Below are 17,450 nucleotides of genomic sequence, written 5' to 3' on the forward strand. Positions count from 1 at the left end.
AAAGGAATTTTCAGACAGTGTATGTGGTTTTCGTTCAGAAAATACATTCATTTTTAAACTGAAAGCAGGTGAAATTTTCAAACGACATTCTTTCATTCCGCAAATGTACAAAGATTTTTCATATGAATAGTCTCGTCCGAAAATTGATGTGTATGGCCAGCATAAGGCTCGGTTCACACCTTTTGCAGTTTGCTTTTCATGTTTTTTGCTGTGCGTTTTGTACACGTGATTTTGCGGCGGCGTCCATTTTTTATGCTTTGTTTTTGGCTAATTTGTTAGGCAGATTAAAAAAAAAAAAAACAGCAAACGTGTTATACTTAGCTGATCTGTGTAATGGTTTTGCACAGAGCAGCTCAGATCCTTCTCTTCAGTCCCTCACTGAAGGTTCTTGCTCCTCCTGCCTTCAGTGTCCCAATAGCAAGCTGCAAAGTATAGTAAAGAGCAGTGGTCCTCAACTCCAGTCCTCAGGGCCCACTAACAGGCCAGATTTTAAGTATTACCTTGGGGAGGTGCAGACTAGAGTACTGCAATCCCTGAGCAGCAAATTATATCACCTGGGATGTATTTCAGTTATCTTGCAAACCTGGCCTGTTAGTGGGCCCTGTAGGCCAGGTTTGAGGACCACTGGTATAGAGTACCCCTATAGCAAGGTAAACATCTTCTGCCTTTAAGACCACTCACCTCCTGCCCAGGACTACATGTCCCATGAGGCATTGCTCCTCACACATTCACAAGTTCTAAGGCACTTAGTGCCGGTTCACATATGTGCGAGTGCGGCGCTCGCATATAATATCGGAGCGCACTGCTCCTTCATTTTTTGGGATCGGGTGTGCGGTGCGAATTCAGCCATACACTCTGTGCGATCCGATCCTGTGCGAACTGTAAGATCGCACTGCGATATGCGATCAAACTGGGGGTGTCGTTAAGATTACATTGACACCCCCAGCGTATCGCATATGGCAGTGTGAACTGCCAAGGGTGCATTTGTGATGCGGGAACAGGCTGCGAATTCGCAGCCTTCCCGCATCGCATAAGTGTGAACCGAGGCTTACTGACATATATGGACGGTGTACTGAGCTGTATGTGTGCTGCACTGTGTCTTCTGATATGTAAACAAATAATGTGTTCTGTATGCAGGCCAACTAATCGGCTGACGAACTAATCGATTATGAAAATAGTTGACAACTATTTTCATAATCGATTAGTTGTCGATTAATCTATTTGTTTCGGCCCTAGTAAAAGAGTGTGTCACTAATCTCTTCTGTCTGGACAAGCCTCATTAAAGCATAGGTAAACTTCCAAAATAAAAATCACTACAGTTTTATTTTAATTTTTTTTTGGTAGAACAGACAATCAAATACTGTTCTGCCGAAAAACTGCCGCTGCTTGCTTTGTGTACACTGTATGGAGCACCATGCAGTATACACTCTTGCTCCTTCCTAGCATTTTTCAGAGCAAAGTTCTGAGGATGATGTAACTCCAGTGCCCAGGAGTTACATCATGTAAGGCCACCCGCTTACCAAAGAGGACAAGGGGGGCATAAATATCAGCAGACGAGATGGTAGCGGTGGTGGATGGAGCACTGGAAGAAGGCACACTCCACTTGTCAGGTTAGCGAAGGTACAGTGCATACTTGCAAATGTATGATAAGATCTCACCCACTTTACTTCTGCTTTAAAAATCAGATTTGCTGCAACAGATTTCATACATTTTTTTTCTTTTTTTTTTTTGCCAGTTGGACCCCAGCATCTATGAAAGTCTACAGAAGGAGCGAGTAGAAGTTGGGGACGTCATCTACATTGAGGCAAACAGCGGAGCAGTGAAGGTAAATGTTAAATTTTTAAATCTTATGCAGAGTGGGGAAAAAAAAAGGTTTTGTCCAGGTTACAAACCTTTTTGAGATTTCCACTCTACGCCTATTTAGTGCCGGGTCACACTTGTGCGATGCGGGAAGGCTGCGAATTCGCAGCCTGTTCCCGCATGGCACCCGCACATCTGGCAGTTCACACTGCCATATGCTATACGCAGGGGGTGTCATTTAAATGTTAACGACACCCCCAGTTTGATCGCATATCGCAGTGCGATCTGACAGTTCGCACAGGATCGGATCGCACAAGTGTGAACCACTGTGCGGTCCGATCCTGATGCGGCTGAAAAAAAGGGTCATGTGCGATTTTTGTGCGGGTGCAGTGCGAATTCAGCCATTCAAATGTATGGCTGAATTCGCACTGCACATCCGATCGCATGTAATGAAGGAGCAGTGCGCTCCGATATTACATGCGATCGCCGCACACGCTATAGTGTGAACCAGCCCTTAGGGCAAATATTTTGTTGTTTTTTTTCCCCAACTGTTTTTTATCATTAGTGATGCATCAATAATTGCTTCAGATTGCATACTTTCCACTGTTGATCAACATTGTGATTGTTGAATTGAAGTTAAAGCGGTAGTATCACGATTTTTTTCACTTTTAACTACAGGTACAATTAATATCTCCTAAACCTGCACGGTTTAGGAGATATTTGCAGTGCATGCAGCCGCTCGCACGAGCGGCGCATGCGCTCTGAAGGTCCGGCGGACCTTCAGCTTGCCGGAAAATCGCTCCCGCGCGCATGTGCGGGAGTGACGTCATCGCGGCTCCGGCCAATCACAGCGCCGGAGCCGCCGAACCCGGAGGAGACGCCATGGGATCATGTCAGCGCCCGCAGCGGTGTCCGGGGGTCCGTGACGGGGCTTCGTTCTAAGGTAAGTAATTCATAATGAGCTAGTATGCGATGCATACTAGCTCATTATGCCTTTGTCTTGCAGGGTTTGTTTTTTTTCCCTGGGTTTACAACCGCTTTAAAGGATGTCTGCAGTTTAAAACTGCATTTCTCTTACGTCCTCCGACAGTCGCCGCCTCTTCATATTCGTCACATATGGGGTATTAGACTTTGCTCCGAAGGAGTAGCTAGGCAACAGAATATGTTAACAATAAAGCTTTAACATATCCCACCCTCAAGGGGTGGTCCCCTCAGTCAATACCCTCCTACTTCCTGCAACCATATCTCAGTTTTAATGTCTAGCTTGTCAGGAGTGGCTGGCTCTCTCTGTGCTGGGACTTTTTGTCCCAGACTCTTTCTTCTTTTTGATATTTTGTTTGAGTTTTCTCTCTACCTTTACTTAGCTGTTATTTTTGTCAGCATTAGTTAGTTCTTCGGACGAAGAGGATCATGCGGACTGGGTCTCGGGCTGATCCCCCTGGTCGCAGGTCGTGGGTCAGTGGCTTCCCAGTCTGCCATCGAGCGTTCAGCCAGGTAACGCTCCTGGCACAGTGAACGACCCATCCCTGTTCGGTGCAGGGATGATTGGTGAGGTGGCTACCTCACCGGACGCTGTGCGGTTTCTGAACCGCCATTGTGTGCGTCTTGAATTGCGACTCTCCCTGCCTCATGTGCAGCGGCTTGTTCGCCTGTGCGGGTTCCCCACGCCATGTGAGGTAAGTGTATCTATGTGGGGACCTGTCTGTCTGGGGGGGGTCTCAGTCTGGGACTGTGTAACCTGCCTTTAATCACACTGCTTGTCTCCCTATCTCTCGGCTGCATGCTGTGGGCTGCAAGGGGGGGGGGGAGCTGTATGACACTGAGTATGTCAGGCTGGGCAGTGTGAGGAGCTGTGTGCTGTGGGGCATGTTTTTAATGGCATGTTGGGGCATATACAGCGATCGCTGCGGCGATCTAACATGTATCCATATAATGGGATAATATTGTGTGTGATTTTATGCACTGTGGAGCGGCGATTTCGGCGCCAAACGACGCCATTTTACCGGCGCCCGCTCCGGCCGCATGGTTTACATGCACGGCGGCCATTTTTTTGTAGCCTCCATAGGCTTACATAGAGCGCCCTGGCAGCATCACTTCCTCTCTCCTGGAAGCACCGATCGAGGCAGCAGCAGCAGCGGAGTCTCCTCAGGTTTTATCCTTCTATTCCTGTGTTCCATTGCCTGTATTCAGTCTGTATATTCCCTGTGGGGGTCTCATTGTGCCTGAGTGTGGTGCGGTGGGCTGCGCTTGCCGCGCTTGCTGTAAGGGGGCAGTTAACCCTTGGTTGTCTGGCATACAGGGGCAATGGATTCTCAGGAGGGCAAGTTTCCCACAGTATTGGTGGAAAGCCAGGGGACCGCTGTTTCCCCCCCAGGGGGGGATTTAGCCACTATTGTGGCTGGCCTTGCTGCACAGGTGCAAATGCTGGTGGCTGCTCATTCTACTAAACGGCCCAGAGTTGCTCTGTCCTCTGATTCTGAGGGTGAAGGTGATGGGGCTGTTCTGGCGGGGACCCCCCTATCGGGGTCCCGCTCCTCTCTTGATCTAGTGGGGTCTGAGGTAGAGGCTGAAGTTGAGGGGGTTGATAATTCTCCCCCTGGCTCGCCTGAAGAGCTTGCAATCATGGATGAGTTGATTGCTTCCATTAAGCAGACGCTACGTTTGCAGGACGAGGTGTGTCCCCCAGCTGCCTTGGCGGCTTATGGGACGCAGAGAAAACGCAGGACGCCGCAGGTTTTTCCCTGCAATGCTGATTTTCAGCGCGCTGTTAAGGACCAATGGCGCGATTTGCGCAAGCCTTTTGCGGTACCAAGTAAATTTAAGCTGCGTTATCCTTTCTCGCCTGCCACTGATGAACGGTGGTGTGTGCCTCCGCCAGTGGATCATGCTATTGCGGTTTTGAACAAAGCCACTGCGATCCCTGCAGAGGGATCCCCTGTTTTCCGTGATGCCACGGATAGGAGACTGGAGTCTCTTGCCCGTCATACTTATTCTGTTACGGGTTCTATGCTTAAGGCTCTGTTTGCTTCTCTCATGGCGGCCCAGGCGATCGCAAGTTGGACGCAGATGCTTAGGCGCGTCCTAGTGGCCGATTCGGCCTCGGCGGCGACCCTGGATATGGTGGATCAGATCCACCAGGGTGTCATGTATCTGTGTGATGCGGACCTGGACCTGATTCCGTTGGCTGCACGTGTGCACAGCGTGGCGGTGTTGTCTCGCCGCCTGGTTTGGTTGAAATGTTGGTCGGTGGACCAATCTTCACGTAAAACCTTAGCCAATCTGCCTTATGATGGGTCTCGCCTTTTTGGGGAGTCCCTGGATGTGTTGATTAAGGGGATTACCGGGGGTAAGAGCACTCTCTTGCCCCATTTCCCCAAGGCTAAGGGGGCTTCTGGGAAGAAGCATGCTCATTTTCGGCCCCCTCAGGGGTCCTTTCGTGCCTTTCGGCCGCACTACAAGGGCAAACCGTTCAAGGGCCAAGGCTCTCAGAAGAAGCCCTGGTCTGGGAAACAGAAGTCCGGTCAATCCGGACCTGCGGCCCATAACAGTTCGGCCTGAAGGGGCGCTCTCACCCAGTTTTGGGGTGGGGGGACGCTTGCTCGGTTTTCTTCAGCCCTGGTTGGCCCGTGTGAGGGACAGATGGGTTCTGGAAATCGTTCGATCTGGTTACAAGATCGAGTTTCTCTCTCGGCCGGAGAGCAGATTTTTTCCCTCAAATCTTCAACTGTCTCCAGAGCGCCTGCGGGATCTGCACCTGGCGGTGCGGGACCTGAGGGCTCAGGGAGTGGTGGTTCCGGTGCCTCATCGGGACAGATTTCGGGGGTTTTATTCCAATCTGTTCACCGTGCCCAGGAAGGTGGGCAAGGTTCGTCCGATTCTGGACTTGAAAGCTCTGAACCGCTCTGTGCGGGTTCGCAAGTTCCGCATGGAATCCCTGCGCTCGGTGGTGGCTGCCCTGGTTCCGGGGGAATTCATGGCCTCCATCGATTTGAAGGATGCGTACCTTCACATCCCCATATTCGAGGGTCATCAGAGGTACCTTCGATTTGCCATTGCGGAGGATCACTACCAGTTTGTGGCGTTGCCCTTTGGGCTCGCCTCGGCTCCGCGGGTCTTCACCAAGGTGCTTGCACCGGTTCTGGCATTGTTGAGAGCCCAGGGCATTTCTGTCCTGGGGTATCTGGACGACATTCTGGTTCGGTCTGCGACCAGACAGGGTCTGGAGAAGGACCTGTCTGTCACAATGCAAACTCTGCAGGAGTTCGGTTGGACGATAAATGTTCCAAAGTCGACACTGAGTCCGTCGGTTCGTCTCCCCTATCTGGGAATGATACTGGACTCGGTGCAGGCGAAGGTCTTCCTGCCGGAAGACAAACTCAGGACTCTTCAGGAGGAAGTCAGGTCCCTCAGGGACGTTCCACACTCGTCTCTGCGGACGGGTATGAGATGTCTGGGATTGATGGTCTCGGCCTTCGAGGCGATTCCCTTCGCGCAGTTTCACACGCGGGGTCTCCAAGCGGAGATCCTGTCCAGGTGGGACGGGCGACCTCAATCTCTGGATCTTCAGATCTCGTTGAGTCATCGCACCAGGGAAAACCTTCTGTGGTGGCTCCAGTCCCCGTTGGTGTCCGGGGGCAAGTCGTTTCGTCCGATCTCGTGGACGATAATCACCACGGATGCCAGCCTGTCGGGCTGGGGTGGTGTTCTGGGCGTTCTGTCCGCCCAGGGGACCTGGTCGGAGGGGGAGTCTTCCCTTCCGATCAACATTCTGGAATTGCGTGCGATAAGGCTCTGTCTTCATCGCTGGACGGACCGGCTGCAGGGCTGCCCGGTTCGGGTGCAGACGGACAATGCCACGGCGGTGGCCTACATCAACCACCAAGGGGGCACCAGGAGTGCCCGAGCGGCTCGGGAAGTGGCCGACATTCTGTCTTGGGCCGAGACTCATGTCCCGGCGATAACGGCGGTTCACATTCCGGGAGTGGAGAACTGGCAGGCGGACTATCTGAGTCGCCAGACCCTGGATCAGGGGGAATGGTCTCTCCACCCGGCTGTCTTCCAGATGTTGTGCGCGAAGTGGGGTCTTCCAGATGTGGACCTGTTCGCGTCTCGCCTCAACTACAAGGTGAAGAGGTTCGTGGCAAGGACGCGCGGCCCTCGGGCAGACGCGTCGGACGCGTTAGTGGCCCCGTGGCATCAGTACAGGCTGATGTACGCGTTTCCACCGATTCAGTTGCTGTCCAGGTTCCTTCGCAGGTTGCACTCGGAACGCAGCACGGTGATTCTTGTGGCACCGGACTGGCCTCGCCGGTCCTGGTACGCAGACCTCGTGAATCTGGCGGTCGACGCTCCTTGGCGTCTGCCTCTTCGAGACGATCTACTGTCTCAAGGACCGATTTACCATCCTGCTTTACAGTCGCTGGCTTTGACGGCCTGGCTGTCGAGACCGAGGTCCTGAAGGAGAAGGGTCTCTCTCCAGAGGTCGTTCATACTTTGATCAACGCGAGGAAGTCTTCCTCGGGGAAGGTTTATTACCGTACTTGGAAGGCCTATTTTGCCTGGTGTGAGTCCAGGGGGTTTTCACCCCGCACGTACTCGGTTTCCCGTGTGCTGTCTTTCCTTCAGACGGGTGTCGATCAGCGTTTGGCGCTGGCTACGATTAAGGGTCAGGTGTCGGCGCTGGCCGTTCTGTTTCAACGTCCCGTGGCTTCCAACTCCTTGGTTGGCACTTTTATTCAGGGTGTGCGGCATCTGGTTCCTCCTAGGAGGGATCCCTTGCCCCCTTGGGACTTGAATCTCGTTCTATCTGTGTTACAACGTGCTCCTTTTGAACAGATCAGGGAGATCTCGTTGTCTATGTTGTCCAAAAAGGTCGCCTTTTTGGTGGCGATCACTTCGGCTCGCAGAGTGTCGGAACTGGCGGCTTTGTCCTGCAAGTCTCCGTACCTGGTTGTTCATTTGGATAAGGTGGTCTTGCGACCTAATCCTTCTTTTCTACCGAAACGAGTTTCGGAATTCCATCTTAACGAGGATATTGTTTTGCCTTCGTTGTGCACGAAGCCTAAACATCCGAAGGAGGTGAGATTGCACTCTCTGGATGTTGTTCGGGCGATAAGGGTTTACCTTAAATCGACTGAGTCTTTTCGTAAGACTGACTCCTTGTTTGTTCTTCCAGAGGGTCCTCGGAAGGGCATGGCGGCTTCCGCCTCTACCATTGCCAAATGGATCAGGCAGACCATTGAACAGGCCTATGCCTTGCAGGGGAAGGTTCCCCCTGTGCCTGTGAAGGCGCACTCTACTAGATCACTGAGTACGTCTTGGGCCTGCCGTCATGGGGCTTCTGTAGCCCAGGTGTGTAAGGCGGCGACTTGGTCGACCGTACACACTTTCACAAAATTCTACAAAGTAGATGTTCAGGCATCGGCGGATGCTTCCTTTGGCCGCAAGGTTCTTAGTGCGGCTGTTCCATAGGGTCCCTTGTTGGGGACTCCTGGCTGTTGGGATAGTTTTTTGTATCCCCTGTTTTTTTTGTCTTTTCCTGGGTTGTTGCTCCTGTTGAGCACTTATTTTTGCTGTTGCCCAGCTGGTTTCCTTCCTTTGGTAAGGTTCCTTTCTTTGATGTGGAGACTGCGTTGCCTTTCGGCGCGGATGCGTTTCCCACCCCTCATGTTTGCACTGCTTTGGGACGTCCCCATATGTGACGAATATGAAGAGGCGGCGACTGTCGGAGGACGTAAGAGAAAACGGAATTTTTGTAAAATCTTACCTGTAAAATTCCTTTCTCTGAGTCCTCCGACAGTCGCCGCCCCCGCCCCTCTTTTGGGGTTTGAATGTATACTCTACTGCTATTCCACTAAAACTGAGATATGGTTGCAGGAAGTAGGAGGGTATTGACTGAGGGGACCACCCCTTGAGGGTGGGATATGTTAAAGCTTTATTGTTAACATATTCTGTTGCCTAGCTACTCCTTCGGAGCAAAGTCTAATACCCCATATGTGACGAATATGAAGAGGCGGCGACTGTCGGAGGACTCAGAGAAAGGAATTTTACAGGTAAGATTTTACAAAAATTCCGTTTTTTTTTTATTTATTTTTTTTATTTGTCCCCTAAGCTAACCCAGCTACCCCCACCACAGATGCATATTACCTTAGTCCGGTGGCTGTGATTTCGCTGTATGTTTACATCTAGGGCCACAAGCCTAGTAATGCCTGCTCAGACTTCTATTAGACCAGGGGTCTTCAAACTATTGCCCTCCAGTTGTTCAGGAACTACAATTCCCATCATGCCTAGTCATGTCTGTGAATGTCAGATTTTTACAATGCCTCATGGGGCGTGTAGTTCCACAACAGCTGGAGGGCCGTAGTTTGAGGATCCCTGTATTAGAACATCTCTGCGGTTAAATACTACAAAGATTTTGCCCCGAGTGATTAGAATATGGATGCCAATGCTGGGCACTGTACCTGAATATAACATTAAAAAAGCAAGTTAGAATTTGTATTCATCTGTGTTTTTACCTCCCAGCAATATTCCTGCAGCATTCTAGTTTGTTGTATTCCTGCATGGTGACACATGCTTTAGGTGTCTTGGCATTCACCGGAGGGGCCCAGAAGCATTGTAGTCCTTTCTTATTCCCAGCTTTCAACAGGGCAGTAATTGGTGCACGGCTCCCTCTGGCTGTTATCAGCAGCCTGTCAGTTGGGGATTTGGCAGCCATGCGGACAGCGCACCTGTTCCCCTCCTCTAACACTGTTCTTTCTACACCAAACAGAGGCAGGGCAGGTGTGACACCTATGCCACCGAGTTTGACCTTGAAGCTGAGGAGTATGTCCCGCTACCGAAGGGAGACGTCCATAAGAAGAAAGAAGTGATTCAGGATGTCACGCTGCATGACTTGGATGTGGCCAATGCAAGGCCTCAGGTTGGTGTCTCCTTATTTAGAACACGCCGGGAGGGGATGGTTTTATTAGAAGGCAACACAGATGGGGTTTTGTAGTGATATGGATATCGGGAAGCAGTACAGTGATTTTAGGCTATGGGTGATCCAGTGTGAAGCAGCTCAGAGTTGATGAGCTGCTTATTTTTGCTGGAAACTGGATGTGCTGTACTGCAGGCTTGTCTGTAGATGGCGCTGTAATGCACAGAACCATTTTGCTGATTTGATTCAAGGCTCCGTGGCTTCTTTTGGAAGAGCAAACATTTTCAGGTCTGTGTTGATGAGCTTCAAGAATGCTTTTAAAGTGGTTGTACAGGTAAAAGGTTCTCTTATGCATATAATATAATATGCATACTCTATATTAAATTAAAAAATCTTTCCATGTTAGCTCCCCCCAGCACCCCTGAAATACTTAACTTAGCCCAATCTCAATCCAGCGCTGTGCCCATCTGCAGCAGCACTCCGTTTCTCTTCCCTGTTCTCACAGGAGACTTGACAGCAGCAGGAGCCACATGCTCCTGCTGCTGTCAATCAAATTCTGTGAGCAGAGAGTGGGGGGCGGGTTTGACCTGCAGGGTGTGTGTGTGTGTCAATGGAGAAAGAAGCCAGGAGTTCCAGCAGGGGACCCGAGAAAAGGAGGATCGGGGCTGATCTGTGCAAAACCACTGCACAGGCAGGAAAGTAGAACATATTTGTTTTTGGAGAAAAAAAAAAAATGTAGACCGTTACAATCACTTAACATCCTTTTTAGAGTTTTTCCCCAGATCACCCAGAATTCTTTGCAGGTGTATTTGACCTGGTTTTGCATTCCTATTGAATTTTATGGAAATAAAAGCAGTACATAGCCCATTGATGCTACCCCTTAGCGCACTTTCAAACAGCTCTGTAGCATAAACGCAGTACAAATGCATATACGTTTTTACTGCGATTTTGCTGTGTTTCAGATGTTTCTGGTGCATTTTTGGGTCGCCTGCACCTGTGAAAAAATGGAAATATGACTTAAAAATGCATCAAAAATTCAAAATTGCATTGCTTTTTTACAGCGATTTCCATTCATTTCACTGGGATGCTACATTTTTGGTCCGGTTAAAGATGCAGCACTTTTCAAAACTCATTGCACCTGTAACGCAATGGTGTTAAAAGTCCTATAGGATATACCAGGAAACATTTTTCTTGCATGGAAAAAAAACGCAGGAAAAACCTATCAGTGTGAAAGGCCCCTATTTGGCTCTGTACTGGCACATGGCAAAACAATTACATCTGACAAAAGACAGTGAAAAGCAGCATGATGTGGTCCTGTTTACGTTGTTTACAGTAATGTTTCTGATTGTAGGGAGGCCAAGATATCCTATCGATGATGGGTCAGTTGATGAAACCAAAGAAAACCGAGATCACAGGTATTCCTAAGAATTCCTCCTATTTTATATGGTACCAAACTAAAGCTCAGCAACATTGATGTAAAAAAAAACAAAAAAAAACGCACATATGTGTGTGTGTATATGTATATATATATATATATATATATATATATATATATATATATATATATATTATTTATTTATTTTCATTTGCGCATTAGATCATTACATCATGGTTGTGCAGTTCAGAAGCTCTAGCAATGTGTACCTCCATTCTTGGTTCAGTACAGAGGTTACAGACCTGGCTGGAGGAAGTTTTAGCAAAACTACAGAGGGATAAGGGAGGAGGAATCGCTAGCATGTTACGTTGGCAGATGGAACATTATAGTAATTTGACAGAGCAATCCCCAGCCTGGATGATGTGACATTTTGCCAGAGTTTCTATATCCGATATTATACACTTTGAAAAGTATTCTGCGTGACCTATGAAAAATGTTTGGTCCTGAAAGCCTAATCGTAATCAAAAGTATTACCCTTAAAGCGGAACTTTACCCATAACTTGATAAAAAATAATGTTCTTTAGCAAGGAACATACATTCTACATTAAAGTGGAGTTTTAGTCAGAAAACTAAGTCTTGCGATGTAAAACATTAAACAGAAGTGTCTATACTGTTTCTAATCCAGTAATACACAGTCATCTTGCTCTGCACATGCTCAGTTGCTCTCTATTTTAGGCACTGCTGAGTTTGTAGAGGCCGCTCTACTCACAGCCTAAAGGCTCGCAGAACACTGTAGGAAAATCGGGCGAGAACTTTCGTGCGATTTTCTTCTTTTTGTGAGTATACAATTTTCTACAGCCGATTTCTGATCTTCCGAATGAAAGTTTTTGAAGGGACAAGAGCCAAAATTTTTCTTGGAAGCGATTTTCCCTTAAGTGTATAGTTTTTGCAGGAGAAAAATCAGAAACAAAATATCTGCTCATGATCAGAAACCATAAACAACACAAAAAGCCTTTGTCGTATGTGAATTTTCATACAAATTTTCTTTCATTGGTTCCGATTTGCTGTGAAACAAAGAGGAAAACCGGACGATCATTTGCCCGATTTTCTTATAGCGTGTACCCCACTTTAAAGCGTAATTAAACTCTCCTATCCTTTACAGCCAAGGAAGCGGATTCTATTTGGTCTGCATCTGCCATGGTGCTGCACATGTAATTCGTTATGACACCAGCCATGTGATAGTTTGACAGTTTGGTTGAGAACACAAGCAAATGAAACAGTTAGCAATCCTGGCGTTCCAGAAATGTAACTGTTAACCACTTACCGACCGCCCACCGCAGATGTACGTCACTACTTTGACGCTAAATACCGTGGTTATGGCAGCAAATAGCTGCCATAACCCCAGTATTTTTAAAAAAGGCGGGCGATCGGCTTTCAGGTAAGGGTGGTCCCAGCAGTCCCAGGATCACTCTTACAGTGCGGCGGAAGAGGTGCCCTCCCGCTGTGTCCCGGCCGTTTTCCCTGCTTACCAGACCCGCCGGCAGCGGGTAAAACGATCCGATCCTGGATCCTCTTAGACAGGAAGTCAAGTGAGGGCAAGATGGCCCTCACTCGACTCTATGGTCTTGGAGGACTGGAGCGACGTCAAACGTCGTTGCCTAGCAACCGGCTTAAAGAGCCAATTGTTTTTTTTTTTTTTAGGTATTTTCGATCCCAGATCTCACAATGAAGAGGTCCTGTTGGCTATTTCTATTGCAAGAAATGTTTACATTCCTCGTACCGTATATACTCGAGTATAAGCCGAGTTTTTCAGCACATTTTTTTGTGCTGAAAACGTCCCCCTCGGCTTATACTCGAGTCAAGGAAAAAAATGTCCTCTCCGACGGGTTTAAGGTTTAAAAATGGCGCCGCCCGTCGCATACATGTTACCGCGCACGCGCCGCCGCCGCTCGTGTAATTTCGGCTATTCCCGGCGCCGCTCGGGAGAGGCCGGGAATAGCCGAAAGTATACGAGCGGCGGCGGCGCGTGTGCGCAATGACGTGTCGGCCCCGGGCGGCGCCATTTTTAAAATGAAGGCGCCTCTGGAATAGGTAAGTGAAACAGCTTCACTACCTGCCATGGGCTGCGGGCACACTACGAGGGATGCAGTGCTGCGGGCATGGTCCACATGTACCATGCCCACAGCACTGCATCTCCTGTAGTATGCCCACAACCCCGGATCCTCTAGTACCATGCCAGTACCCTGCAATCTCTTGCACCATGCCAGTACCCTGCAATCTCTTGCACCATGCCAGTACCCTGCAATCTCTTGCACCATGCCAGTACCCTGCAATCTCTTGCACCATGCCAGTACCCTGCAATCTCCTGCACCATGCCAGTACCCTGCAATCTCCTGCACCATGCCAGTACCCTGCATTCTCCTGCACCATGCCAGTACCCTGCATTCTCCTGCACCATGCCAGTACCCTGCATTCTCCTGCACCATGCCAGTACCCTGCATTCTCCTGCACCATGCCAGTACCCTGCATTCTCCTGCACCATGCCAGTACCCTGCATTCTCCTGCACCATGCCAGTACCCTGCATTCTCCTGCACCATGCCAGTACCCTGCATTCTCCTGCACCATGCCAGTACCCTGCATTCTCCTGCACCATGCCAGTCGCCCTGCATTCTCCTGCACCATGCCAGTCGCCCTGCATTCTCCTGCACCATGCCAGTCGCCCTGCATTCTCCTGCACCATGCCAGTCGCCCTGCATTCTCCTGCACCATGCCCGCCGCCCTGCATTCTCCTGCACCATGCCCGCCGCCCTGCATTCTCACCCTAGGCTTATACTCGAGTCAATGATTTTTCCCATCTTTTTGTGGTAAAAGTAGGGGTCTCGGCTTATACTCGGGTCGGCTTATACTCGAGTATATACGGTAATAGGAATAAAAATGATCAAATTTTTCTTTTTTTTAAACTGTATAAAAATAAATTGGGGGGGAGGGGAATAAAAATTAAAGTATCCTGTCCCCGCTAGCTCGCACACAGAAGTGAACGCATACAGAAGCCCCACCCACATATGTAAACGGTGTTCAAACCAAACCTGTAAGGTATCGCCGCGATCGTTAGAGCAAGAATTTGAGCCCTCTGTAACTCTAAGCTGGCAACCTGTAGAAATTTTTAAAGTGTCGCCTATGGGATTTTTAAGTACCAAAGTTTGTCGACATTCCGCGAGCATGCGCAATTTTGAAGCATGACATGTTGGGTATCTATTTACTCAGCGTAACATTATGTTTCACAGTAAGGAAAAAAATTGGGCTAACTTTACTGTTTTCTTATTTTTTAATAAAGTGAAGTTTTTCCAAAAAAATTGCGTTTGGAAGACCACTGCACAAATACGGTGAGATAAAAAATATTGCAACGATCTCCATTTTATTCTATAGGGTCTCTGCTAAAAAATATATATATATATATATTATGTTTGGGGGTTTTGAGTAGTTTTCTAGCAAAAAAAAAAAAATGATTTTAGCTTGTAAACGCCAAGTGTCAAAAATAGGCCTTTGTCTTAAAGTGGTTAATTAAAACTGTAAAATCTACGGGTTTAGTTCCACTTTATGAATACTGCTGTCCAGGGACTCTGGGCTCCAGCAAAATGGCAGCCTCCATTGAGAAGAAACCGGAGCAATGCTGGAGGCAATATACAGCATACACTCATTTTGGTAGCATATTAATGTAGAATGTTTGTTCCTTGCATAAGAACATTATTTTTTATCAAGTTGTTATAGGTAAAGTTCTGCTTTAAACAGAGGCCAAGATGGCAGCTTACTTGGCAGAAAATGATAGGGTTTACTTTAGGACTGTCAGCAGATCGGCCTCTACAAACTCGGTAGTGCCTAAAAATTAAGAGTAACTGAGCATGTGCAGAGCAGGGTGAGACAGAGTACTACTGGATTTTAAACAGTATAGACCCTTATTTTTAATGTTTTAAATAGCTATACCTGGTTGAACTAGATGGGCTTGTGTCTTTTTTCAACCAGACTAACTATGTAACCTGCAAAAGGGGCCAGCCTGAAGTGATCTAACAGGACTTAATTTTCTGACTAAAGTTACACATTAAGGGTAAGCTCATTTGAAGCCTCAGTACTAGATCATCAATGTACAGAGGCAGTTTACCACTGACATCCAACATAATGGGTCACTTCTGCAATGACCAGCATTTTAAGGTGGCACTTTTAAACTGGCCACCAATGTAAGGGACACTTCTCCACTGGCCACTGGTTTTCACATTCTATATATTTTCTAGTTGTTCATTGTTTTTATGAATATATTAAAAATAATTTGTCATAAAGATACAGCGGTTGTCGTAAAATGATCTGCTCTTGTTGTCAGATTCTCTGGGTACAGCATATTCTTTATTATTTTGTTTGTTCCTAGATGTACAATCTACTAACCATTTTAATATACCAGAAACTGTAGATATCATTTTTACCCGGGGTTCCCCTATGAACTAAAAATTATTTCAAGGGCTCCTCTAAGTTAAAAGGGGTGAGAGAGGCTGGTGTATGCAAAGGAATCGGGGGGCTACACGAACCCAGCTTGTAAGGCCGAATTAAATAATACACCTCAGGAAGTGCCGCCATGGCTAACAGAGGATAGACTTAGAGCTAAACTAGAGAAACTTAACATAAATAAATCCCCGGGACCGGATGGCTTGCACCCGAGGGTTCTTAATGAGCTCAGCCAGGTGATTGCCAGACCATTATTCTTGATCTTTAAGGATAGTTTACAGACGGGTATGGTGCCAGCTGATTGGAAAAAAGCCAACGTGGTACCAATATTTAAAAAGGGGCCGAGGTGTATCCCGGGGAACTATAGGCCGGTCAGCCTAACATCAGTAGTCTGCAAGATTTTGGAGGGGATGTTAAGGGACCACATACAAGACTTTAGTAATGAAAACGGTATTATAAGTAGTAATCAGCATGGATTCATGAAAAATCGTTCGTGCCAAACCAATCTATTAACCTTCTACGATGAAGTGAGCTGCCACCTAGATAAAGGTAAGCCTGTGGATGTGGTGTATCTGGACTTTGCAAAGGCCTTTGACACCGTTCCCCACAAACGCTTACTGTACAAACTAAGGAAGGTAGGTATGGACCATAAGGTGAGTACCTGGATAGAGAACTGGCTCCAGGGGAGAGTACAGAGGGTGGTGATTAATGGGGAGTACTCGGATTGGGCGGGTGTGGAAAGTGGGGTCCCCCAGGGTTCTGTCCTGGGACCAATCCTGTTTAATTTATTCATAAATTATCTGGAGGAGGGGATATCTAGTACAATCTCAGTATTTGCGGATGATACTAAATTAGACATGCCAATATCTTCTATGCAGGATGTGGAAACCTTGCAAGCGGACCTGAACAAAAGAACGGGGTGGGCAACTACATGGCAGATGAGATTTAATGTTGAAAAATGTAAAGTAATGCACTTGGGGGCCAGAAACCAGAAAGCAAGCTACTCACTAGGGGGGGAACCTCTGGGTGAGTCTAGGATGGAAAAGGACTTGGGGGTACTGGTAGACAACAAGCTTGGCAGTGGCATGCAATGCCAAGCCGCCGCAAGCAAAGCCAACAGAATACTGGGTTGTATAAAAAAGGGGATTCACTCCAGAAATAAAGAGATTATTCTCCCACTCTACAAGGCTCTGGTCCGGCCACATCTAGAGTATGCTGTCCAGTTCTGGGCACCGGTCCTCAGGAAGGATGTGGTGGTACTGGAGAGAGTCCAGAGAAGGGCAACAAAAATAATTAGGGGAATGGAGGACATCAGCTATGAGGAAAGACTACAAGCACTGAACCTTTTCTCTCTGGAGAAGAGACGATTGAGGGGGGATATGATATCAATGTACAAATACTGTACTGGCGACCCGAGCATAAGGAACAAACTATTCAGAGAAAGGAGATACAATAAGACACGTGGCCACTCACTAAAACTTGAGGAAAGGCGGTTTAACCTTAAAGTGCGTAAGGGGTTCTTCACTGTAAGAGCGGTAAGGATGTGGAATTCTCTTCCACAAGCAGTCGTATCAGCGGGGAGCATTGATAGTTTCAAAAAACTATTAGATAGACACCTTAAAGACCACAACATACAGGGGTATACAATGTACGGTTAAAAGCAAACACACACACGCATCATAGGTTGAACTGGATGGACTGATGTCTTTTTTTCAACCTCACTAACTATGTAACTATGTGCTCCTATAGAGGGTAATTGCAGAAATACCATGCCAGTGTTTTGTTGTATAAGACTATGAAGTGTTCTGTCTCTTGTTTCCCAGACAAGCTGAGAGGGGAAATCAACAAAGTGGTAAATAAGTACATTG

At 47.8% G+C, this 17,450-nt stretch overlaps 1 protein-coding gene across 1 annotated transcript in view; it reads left to right on the top strand.

Moving 5' to 3' along the window:
* RUVBL1 (RuvB like AAA ATPase 1) overlaps positions 1-17,450 on the top strand; it is an 88,857-nt gene that overhangs the window by 42,501 nt on the left and 28,906 nt on the right. The window contains exons 5-8 of the mRNA XM_082265986.1: positions 1,736-1,825; positions 9,569-9,718; positions 11,067-11,130; positions 17,406-17,450. The exon at positions 17,406-17,450 is cut by the window's right edge and continues 154 nt beyond it. Coding sequence (XP_082122112.1) covers positions 1,736-1,825; positions 9,569-9,718; positions 11,067-11,130; positions 17,406-17,450 — 349 coding nt within the window. The remainder of the gene's footprint in view (positions 1-1,735; positions 1,826-9,568; positions 9,719-11,066; positions 11,131-17,405) is intronic.

The sequence above is a fragment of the Pelophylax lessonae genome (genome assembly GCF_965119305.1).
Source record: "Pelophylax lessonae genome assembly, chromosome: 8".
NCBI classification, from domain to species: Eukaryota; Metazoa; Chordata; class Amphibia; order Anura; family Ranidae; genus Pelophylax; species Pelophylax lessonae.